The sequence below is a fragment of the Arvicola amphibius genome, chromosome 3, assembly GCF_903992535.2.
Source record: "Arvicola amphibius chromosome 3, mArvAmp1.2, whole genome shotgun sequence".
Taxonomy (NCBI): Eukaryota; Metazoa; Chordata; class Mammalia; order Rodentia; family Cricetidae; genus Arvicola; species Arvicola amphibius.
In genome coordinates this window covers 189,312,923-189,323,669 of record NC_052049.1, presented here as the reverse complement: position 1 = coordinate 189,323,669, position 10,747 = coordinate 189,312,923, and the positions used below count along the sequence as shown (strand labels likewise).

Here is a 10,747-nt window from a genome sequence, read left to right as displayed (position 1 = left end):
GATATGGTAGAAGTTTATGAAGAAAAGCCAACTTTATACAGATAAATAGTTGGAGCAGTAAGATAATTGGGACCCCTTGCATTGATTTTTGAGAACCCACAGAGCTCTTTTGAACACAAAATAATGAATAAGTCTTTATCTCTCTCTTTCCCAGGTTCCATGAGTGTTAGCACTTTATTGAGTTTTCTTCCAGAGATACCAGAGACATCTCAAAGTGAAAACCCGACCAGGAACCACCGAATAATCACAGTACACTTGCGCACTTTTCTGGTCTTCTATCTTCTTTTAAGTCTGAATATAAGGTGGTATAGGGTTGCAAGTAAAACTAGTCAACACTTACACACCCCCAGCAAAACCCTTTCCTATTAACCTGTAATTTGTAAGATAAATTCCTAAAAATGCAAATTTTGGAACAAAATATATACCCACTGCATCATAGATATAACCAAACAATCCCTGTGGCAGGAAACTTGATTTCCACTTTCACCAGCAAAAGGAAGACATGACATTTCCTGCACACATGTACATACACACACACACACACACACACACACACACACCACTCCAGAGTCAGAACTGACTCCAGAACTCCAGTGGCCCTCAGTAAGCCTCAGAATCAGAATAGGACCTAGATGTAGTTTTCTATCTATACAGCTTAGTGGATCTGTTCTTAGGTCCTACACCCAATAATAAATTATTAATAAAAATCCATATCTGGCTATACCTGACTCTCTATTAAGATTCCGTGGCCATCTCCTAGCCCAGATCATCTGACTGACCCCAACATGTCTTACTAGACCCTGAGTGAGTGCATCTTTACAATGTGCCTTTTCACTCCAACCATCTCTCTCCTAGGTCTGAACTCTGTGCAGACTTATATCTCACTAGACATGATACAGTGACATAGCAACGTGTAAACAGTTCCCCCAGGGGATCATATGAAAGTTCAGACTTCCATTCAGTAGTCTGTGGGACAGTCTGTGCTTCTGATTGGCCCACAAGTCTTTCCATCACTGAACAGCAAAGGTCTGAGAAGGATTTCAAAGTCTAGCATAAATAAGAATCACTCAGTGAGCTTATTAAGACAGCTCCTCCCCCTGAGAGGGGCTGGACCCAGAAGCCTGATGTCCAGCTAGATCCTAATGATACTGTTGCACCACGTCACCTGGACTGACACTAGTTCCTGGCTTTGTCTGATTCACACTCCCGAGGAGACACATGCACTTCAGAAACATGATATGCTAGGCATAAAAGGGAGCAAACATCAGATACAGCAGGATCCAGCTAAATCGCGGCTTTCAGGTATGTGCACTAGACCGTCTGAGGCTTGAGCTTGGGATACAAAGGACTTTTTATCATTTTTCAGGCTCTTCTTTCCTGACTACCCCCTCCCTGGGCTCAGAACACAATGTGCTGCTGTTCTGGGAAGCAGCCTCTTTGCAGCTTTGTGGTCCTACTCTGTGGCCTTTACCAGCAGAAACAGTGACCCTCAGTAAGCCTCAGAATCAGAACAGGACCTAGAAGTAGGTATCTACACAAAACATGTAGGACATAGGAAAGGATAGAAGCAGGAAGCCAATCCTTCCTGTATTATAAGCTCTCAAATTCTGCCCCCCTGTGTCTGATTTGTGCATCTTGCTGTGACTGAAGGCTTGAAAGAAGAAATTGTCTCATACTTCACATTGCCATGCAGTGTGCCAGGGCAGAGGCAGCTTAACATATGTATACATTGGAGGGGGTGTACTAGATGAGAGAGAAACCTGTAATGAGCAACGCTTACTTGCCTATTTTCTTTGTTAGGTAGTAATTGTAGAGCTCAGGCCACACCCTGCCCTAAGTTATTCTGAAGGGCTAAAAGCTAGAAAAATCATCAGCAGGCAAACACTAAGGAAAAGACTTACAAAGAGACAACAAACATGGCAAATTCCCAGGTTCTTCCTAGCCCTCTTATTCCAATCTAATTCCCTTCTCTCATCTCGTGCAGGTCTCCAGACTATTTCATCCACTCAAGACCACAGTCTAACTTTTTTTCTATCTTGCTATTCTTTAAAATGCTCTAATGCAGTGGTTCTCAACCTTCCTAATGCTGCAACCCTTTAATACAGTTCCTCGTGTTGTAGTGATCCCCAAGCATAAAATTATTTTTGTTGCTATTTTGTAACTGTAATTTTGTTATTGTTGTGATGTAAATATCTGATATGCAAGATATCTAATATGCAACCCGTGCAAAAGGGTCATTTGACCCTCAGAGGAGTAATGGCCCACAGATTGAGAACTGCTGTTCTAACGGATTATTCCTATGAGTATACATGCATATACTTCTGTCTTACTTACATCCTAGGAAATTCCCTTCAAAGTGACTGTTTTCTCACAGTGTCTGTCCACGATTCCTCGCCTCTACCACCTAATAATAGAAGGAGTGCTTTCTCTGATGGGTTTCATCACAGACACTAGCAGTCAGATGATTACCCCAAGTGAAGCTGGTCTGCACAGGGCAAGGCAGAAAGACTGCATAGGGCAAATATGAGTCTCAGAAGGAGCTGCGCAGCTGCTCAGTTAATCAGCCACCTTGTAGCCAAACATCCAGCTTGGGATTTTTAATCATTTAAATGTGTTTATTGAACACATCATCTGAGTTATAGCTATGATCACAAGAGACCATTCCAGCTTCTCACAGTCAGAATGTAACTTATTAGAGAACAGTAAACAAGTAACTAAATTATATTTTTGTATGTTAGGTAGTGATAAATAAAGCAAGGAAAGGGCCACAAATTCTACTTTAAGTGAGATGGTTAAATACGACGTTACTGGGACAATGACATAGAAATAAAGGAAGTAGAAGAGCGTAGGATCAAGGACTGTGCCTGGAGCACACAAGGCCTCAAGGTAAGACGTTAAACAGGAACCAGTATCAGAAACTCAGTTCCAGAAAGAAAGGGAATGAACAAATATAAAGACAACTCTTTAAAGTAACTATTGTAGCCAAGGGTGAAGAAACAGAGTACCTGGAGATGGAAGTAGCATCATGAATTTCTTTCTTTGATGCTTGCTTGCTTGTTTGCTTTCTTGCTTAATACAGAAATGTGTGTGTGTGTGTGTGTGTGTGTGTGTGTGTTCAGAGAAATAATACATTAGGGCATTGTGAAAAACTAACAAGACAAAAACTGTTAGGTTGTGGTCATGAATAGGTGAAATAGGCTGGGATCCTGCACAAAATTAGAATGAGTTAGATAAACTAGAATTTATCTATGAAACAGGCCTGAAGGCAGAGTTGAAGGATACAATAAAGAGGAACAAATAGAGAAGAAGTTGAAAGTTTAGATTCTATTTCCTCAGTGAATAGAAAGCAAGGCTGTCAGAGAGGATGTTGAGGAATTAAAAAAAAGACAGAAGAATCTAAATATTGACCTGTGGACAGAAACACAGCTGACAGATGTTAAATATAATTTTCAATAGAGACTTTTAAAATGCCTCATCCATAGAGTGACACTAGTCCTTATGGCCGTATGATTTTTTTCCCCAGTAATATCCAATTCCATTGGTGCTGAAAGTTGGATCTAATGAAGTCTGAGATTTTGCTAACTGCACATGACAAGATCATAAAAAGGTAAAAAAGTTGAAAATGTATGTGGGACATTGGTCTTATTGTCTGCTCGTGGGTTTTAGAACGATGGGTTAGAAAGACATGGGAAGGCTGAAAAATCTGGGGAAATTTGAGCATCATTGGCATTCAGGTCTCACCAAAGCCTAGACAGTGAAGGGAGTGGTCAGGGGCTAGGATGTTGGCAACGGAGACTGTAAAATGCTGCAGATATTGGAAATAAAAAGATCCAGGAGCTGATCATGAGGGTGACTGAGTTCAAGGAATTCCTAAATTAAGGAATTCCTAAAATAAATTTGATCATTGGGATAGAAAGTAAACAATGGTCTTGAATCCTCTCATTCTTATACAGCTTTTTACATGGTAATTTTATGGTTCTTCTTTGAGTGTGGATTGGCTATGTGAGTTTTCCTGGTATTAAAATGCAAAAGAAGTAAGATTGTACCTTAGGAGACTCTTATAGTAGCCCAAGGCCACCATGTAACAAAATCCTAAATGGATTGATTCAGCATCCACTAAGAGTTAAGTTGAGGAACCCTACACACAACAGAGCAGAAATGAGGACATCTCAAAAAGTGGAAAGAAGAACTGGAGACAAAAAAAATCTGTTTTCCTACTGGAGGAATGGGGGTTACAAGCATCTTGGGTGGCTTAGGATGGCCACTCATGTTGGATTAGTCAAGTTAAACAAAAGGGGTAACTGATAGGTTGTTCATGAATGGCTTTATCAAATCTGACCGGTGTGGACCAGTCAGCCAGAAAAAAATTCCTTGCTAGCCTTCGTCTCAGATCAGAGGGTGAGGAAGAAGCCAGAAATTTGCCATATTTATTATTTGCCTTTGAACCCTTTCCTTACCTGTTTTCCTGTCAAGGATCTCTCTAGGCTCTGGTCCTTCAGAGTAACTTATGGCATGGCACAGCCTGAGCTCTACAATTACCTACCTAACAAAGAAAACAGACAAGTGGGCATTGCTCTTTACATGTTTCTCTCTCATGTAATAGACACATCTCCACTATATACATATGTCATGGCAAAACTAAGGACTGTGCATGTGAATATATACATGTTGGATGGGGCTTGTTCCACCCTCTTGAAATGTGATGGATGATACTGGATGTGGGTTGGGGAAAGAAATGACACTACCCCCAAGCTAAAATCCAATGGGCAAAGTCTTCCTGACACTGTCTGGATACTCTGGGGAAACAGTGCATGAGGCTCTGGGTCAAAGGCTCATAGAAGGTATAGTTGTGATACAAAAATATAGGCATGCCTTGGAAGCCTTTGGAGGAGGTGCTACATTTTTACAAAGAAATAAATGGAAGTTTTCATAGACAACATTTATTGTTTAATTAATTTCCACATTAAGATGCATGAAAGTTATGGGTTATTGAATAAAAGAACACCTGGTTAGTGACTTGCTAGGAAACCCATGAAACTTGCCTCTACCTGAAATGGAGAGCCCTGGTTGTCAATGTTTGGTGATTTCTATGGTAGTCAGTTACAAGTTTCTCCAGTGCTGTATGGAGACGGAACATATGCATACAACTGACCTTATGAGCCACAACAAGCATCTGGCATCACCCTGGGTCTGCACTTCACAAATAAGCAAGCTACAGGAAATTACTGCTGGAAGAGTCCAGGCTCTAGGGATATACATGAGCACTGTGAAGGGGCTCTGGGGAAGACTTCTACAAGCAGATATTCACAGGCCTGGGAGAGTCAATGACAACATGGGCCTTCTGCTTCTTCTACAAACATAGCCAGGGCCATGTCTCCTTAGCAGAAGTGTGCCCTGAAACTGTTGCAACCTGACAACTTAGGGAGAGCATGTAAAGCTGGGGTCCCTCAGTAGGTAGATGGCTGCTGAACATGGCACCTGACAGTGCTGAACTCAATCTGCCTTTACCTTGGCTGGAGTGCCCAAGGGTCTCCTGAGTATCATCTGAGGACCACCTTGCCTCAGATGATACTGTTCCCCAACTTTTGTTGACGCTGCTGTAAAGCTGCCAGCCTAGCTAGAAGTCCTATTTGTCAAGCCGAGTCTATTTCCTCTTCAGCACCAACAGGAGTAGCAGAAAGCAGAAATCTCTGCCTCAGTTATCCCTGACTGCCAAAGCCCAGTTTTCCCAGTGAGGGCTCACAGTAAAGACATGAAGGAGGGACAGAACTGATAAGAAATGAAGGGCCCCTCTTGACACTTCAGCAGAAGAGCTTCTCCCTTCCTGCCATATGCCTTAATTTCCAAAGACCACTGTGCAAGTGTGAATTTTGTAGTCAGGAAACATTCACTAAGGACCCTAGAAGGGAGAAAAGTAGAAGCCCAGGGAGATCACAGGACTGATGGAGAGGGTGAAGCATGCTTTACTGATGGGTATTTAGGTCAAATCTAGAACTCTGGCCAGTAACAACATACTGAAATTTTCACGTATTTTCCAAATTTTTTGCTTATTTCACATGCGCCACTTCTGTGTTTTAAAGGATGCAGGGGACAATTCAATACATGCACAGTGTATAATGGTCAGCCAGACTAATGGGATGTCTCTGAATACCTGAATACCTTGACAATCTTCTTTAGCTATTTTGAAATATTCAAGTATGTGTTATCAACCATAATCACCTGACTGTGTTATAGAGGATGAGAGTAGTCCTGCTGTCTGGCTTCAGCCCTGTCCTGTTATCTGTCCTCTCTCCACTTTTCTCCCAAACTCTCCTCAAGCTCCATAACCTCAACTTGGCTTTCTAATTCTGTGAGATCAGCTTTCTAGAGATTTCATAGCATGATTCACATGGAAGAATTTTCATTGACAATCTAGAAAAATCACTTTCTGTGTTACCCATGCAGAAAACTAGTAGGGAGAGAAGGAATACAGACATAGTGGTCAGAATGTCTGGTAATGACAGACTTTAGAGCAAGCTCACTGCTTGACAGCCAGGTCCTTGATATTCACTGTCTGGGGATGAAGGGACATTTTCCCCATGGTTGCATAGCATCTTTGTAAGATATACATTCATTAAACTCCCCCATTCCAGATTAGAAATTTAAACTCAAAGAAACTGGTTAATTCATCCAAGGTCACACAACAATTATATTATAACAAATCCCATACTCCCTGTTATGGAGGATTCTTCTACAAACTGACTGGAAAGAATTCAGAAGGTGTACACTCATACATGATGTGGAAGAAGTTCTACAGTGGCAAGCTATCCATTGGGTCTTTTGTTTATCTCAAGGCTAAAGAAGGATGCTTAAAAGAAATCCCACACTAGCTCAGAATTGAGAATAATAGATGGTTATTTATTTAGGGGTAGACTCACAAATCAGAATCTTCTGCTGGAACGGAAAACAGCATCCGAATCCCACAGCTGGAAAAGAGGCTAATGAACACTTTATATGGGCATAAATAGTATAAGAGGCCATGGCCCAGTGGGTGGGTAACTTAAGGGTTACTGGCTCTAGGGTATCCTACAGCACCAGGCAATCCTGGTATAGCAATAATGATAATAAATAACTCAGAGGTCATTTCATCAGAATCCCATCTTCCATCTAACTTCTACAAAATCTCACCTTTTGGATCCAGGCATATCTTCCTACCTGAGTCCATTTGTCATTTCTGTCTCCAGGTCGTATCTTCCTTCTAGCCTTCTCATGGTGCTCACAGAGGGCTACTGAGTTAACTGTAAAGCTAGATATACCATAAAAAGGTCATGTGATATGGATCATCCTAACCCAAACAATCAACCTGTTACCTTGAGTATTAACCTATAAAGTGATAGGTTGTCCTACTAAGAATTCACTGTCTCAGCTATAATAGTATCAGAGAGGAAGGATTTCTTCATTACACAACATTCATGGCCCTGTTTACCAAATGGCAGTTGTAACCCCAGATTTTTGGCAACAATAATGGCAGGAAAGGAGGAAGTAAGCAAGAAAGGACAGAAGGAAGGGAAAAAAAACAAAGGAAGAAAAACCTTTCTAAGTGCTGACAAGGCCATTTACCCCTTTACTGAGTACTTTTATAGGTCAAAAACCATGAACTTGTTAGGTTTCTCTCTCTTTGCCAAGACTGTCCCTCCTCCTAGAACCTTTGTAGAGACCCAGGAGCACAGCCAGCACTTTAATTAGAGGCAGGAAACTCCAACAGTTGCAGGGCCGCATCTGAACATCCTGGGTTTCAGGTCAGCTCTCCTCCTATGGCATAGTTCTAAACTCTGCACCTCTGAGTCATCACCTCTAAAATGAGAATAAATTGGAGGCTCAAGAAGTTTGAATACTAAGTCCGGTATCTGAGCCCTTGGCCAGGGGGTCACATAGAAATTCTTAGTTTGCACAGCATTTGAAAATGTTCCCTTTTGGGTTCTCCTTACATACTCACAGCTGAAATCATTGAGTAAATTATTTACACACTTATTTGTTTGTTCTGTGACTCTCTTAGATTACTGGGTTAATGTGGGAAGAAAGGATGTGAGTATCCCTTTTCACCATTTTAACTTCAGATTTTGATAGACTCTGGGTACTGGTAAACAGTTCACTAGGTTGAAAAATGTAACCATTTCCTTGTGCTTGTTTTCCAGAGCCCTAAGCATTTGAGAGCAAAGCAAACATAGAGGCCATTTTCCCTGACCTGTAGAAGAGTTCACAATGGAGACTTCAGTCACTACAGAGCCCTACTACAACACAGACACCAAGAATGACTTCTTTTCTGGACGCTTATGTGTGAGCATGGACGTGCGGGCATTTGGGATCACAGTGCTGACCCCCCTGTACTCCCTGGTGTTCATCATTGGTGTGATAGGCAATGTCCTAGTGGTTCTGGTGCTGACACAGCACAGGAGGCTTCAAAGTATGACCAGCATCTACCTATTCAACCTGGCTATCTCTGATCTAGTCTTCCTCTTTGCATTACCTTTCTGGATTGACTATATAATAAAAGGAGACTGGATTTTTGGTGATGCCATGTGTAAGTTCCTCTCTGCATTTTATTACCTGGGCTTGTACAGTGACATGTTTTTCATCACCCTGCTTACAATTGATAGGTATCTAGCCGTCGTCCATGCTGTGTTTGCCTTGCGGGCCCGAACCGTCACTTTTGGCATCATTACCAGCGTCATCACCTGGGTCCTGGCCATCTTGGCTTCCATTCCTTGTCTGTGTTTTTTCAAGGCCCAGTTGGAGTTCACTTACAATACCTGCAGAGCAGATTTGCCCAAGGAAAGCCTAAATTATTTTTTGAGGTTTCAGGCTGTAACAATGAACCTCCTTGGACTAATTTTACCTCTCTTCGCCATGATTATCTGCTACACAAGGATCATCAATGTTCTACATAGAAGACCCAATAAGAAGAAGGCCAAAGCTATGCGTCTGATTTTTGTTATCACGCTTCTCTTCTTCCTCCTCTGGACCCCTTACTATCTGGCTGCATTTGCTTCTGCTTTTGAAGACTTCCTATTCACCAGTGGGTGCGAGAGAAGCCAACAGTTGGACCTGGCCTTGATGGTAACTGAGGCTATTGCCTACACCCACTGCTGCGTCAACCCATTCATTTATGTCTTTGTGGGTAAGCGGTTCAGGAAGTACCTCCGGCAGCTGTTTCAGAGGCATACAGCTAATCCCCTGGCAAAATGGCTGCCCTTCTTCTCTGTGGACCGAACCCAGGGGGCCAGTTCCGTGTCTCCATCCACAGGGGAGAATGAGCACTCTGCTGGTATCTAATTCAAATTCCTGGATGCCAACCAAGATCCAAGAAAGAGTGAAAAAATAGCGACTCTTCAAAATAGATACTGACTGAAGACTCGTTGTCTTGTAGACCAGTGGGACCTTGCAGGTAGCTTAGATAGAAGTCAACTCTTTAATGTTTGTCGCTATGTTCTTCCTGTCAGAAAGGAGATGTATGAACAAATTGTGACATTCCAAAGACCAGGTCAATAGGTTTCAGGGAAGGGCTTAGATACAATAAGAGGTAGCATTTGTGGTCAATAGGACTGTCAAATAAAGTGAACCCTACAATAATTGTGGAACCAGTTAAGTCTATGATTGTGTGTGCTCTGAACCTAGAAGTCAATGGCAGATCACAGATGCCTTCTCTGCTGCACCCTCACTGCAGGGCCTGAACTCTTGAAAACCCCTAAATTTAAGATCTATTGTGGCACTGCTTTATCATTTGGGTAGTAAAGTCATTAGAGAGAGATTTATACTTGTTAAATTATATTCTTCTCCCTAAGGGAAGTGGCCTCTTAGTATATAATATAGCATAATATAACTAATATAATATATGTAGTGTTTGTTAACCTTAGAGATGTTAGCCTAATCCTGCTGGTTCTAGAAAAATAATTACTAGTGCATTGTCTTTGGTTAACAGCATGACTAATATGTACAGAGTGTGAGAAGCATCTGGAATAATTTTACCATGCTTGACCATGGAACTTAGTTCACCTAGTGGTTCCATTTTCAGCTGCTGCCACCTGCTTCTCACAGGAGAACTTACTTGGTTTGATAATTCCATTTACTACTCTTCTCTCATGATGGAAAAAAGATAGACTTTTGTTTTGTAATGCTTTATTCATCACAAATGACTTCTATCAACTTATTACTTCATTGATCTTATACCTTGTTAAATAGAAATCCCTAATTTGGGGGGGGGGTTGTTTTATTGGTTGGTTTTTGGGTTTTAGAAGAGGGTGTTTCTGTTTGGTTGACTTGTTGGTTAGTTTGGGTTTTCAAGACAGGCTTTCTCTAGGTAGCCTTGGCTGTCCTTAAACATGCTCAGTAGAATATGAGTTCGCTGGTCTCAAACTCATAGAGATCCACTTGCCTCTGTCTCTCAATTGTTGGAATTTAAGGATTTACTATTGCCTGGCTTGAAGTCTCTAATTTTGATGTAATAAATTTTATCTTTTTTTCAAAATTTTGCTTCTGATATTTAAATATTGTTTAAAGTTTTCACGGGCCCATCTTTTCTAATTTGTTCTATACTTTCTTCTGTTACTGCAATATTTCATTTCTTTTTAGATCTTTAATCTGGCAGGTAACTGTGACATGTTTCTCAACATTTCAGAGATTAATTCTTCCAATCTTTGAAGTGTAGATGATAGAGGAATCTATGGGTTGTCATGAAGAATAACTGACAGTGTATACAAAATGCCAATGT

General features: G+C 41.3%; 1 protein-coding gene across 1 annotated transcript; it reads left to right on the top strand.

Moving 5' to 3' along the window:
• The first annotated feature begins 1,164 nt into the window (after positions 1-1,164).
• LOC119810078 (C-C chemokine receptor 1-like protein 1) lies at positions 1,165-10,440 on the top strand. The gene is made up of 3 exons (XM_038323399.1): positions 1,165-1,302; positions 3,524-3,607; positions 8,175-10,440. The coding sequence occupies exon 3, from the start codon at positions 8,242-8,244 to the stop codon at positions 9,310-9,312; it is 1,071 nt and encodes a 356-aa protein (XP_038179327.1). The 5' UTR covers positions 1,165-1,302; positions 3,524-3,607; positions 8,175-8,241; the 3' UTR covers positions 9,313-10,440.
• Positions 10,441-10,747: the final 307 nt, after the last annotated feature.

Bases quoted from the DNA above. Each gene is read 5' to 3' on its own strand.
- LOC119810078 (XM_038323399.1), top strand. From the start codon at position 8,242: ATGGAGACTTCAGTCACTACAGAGCCCTACTACAACACAGACACCAAG.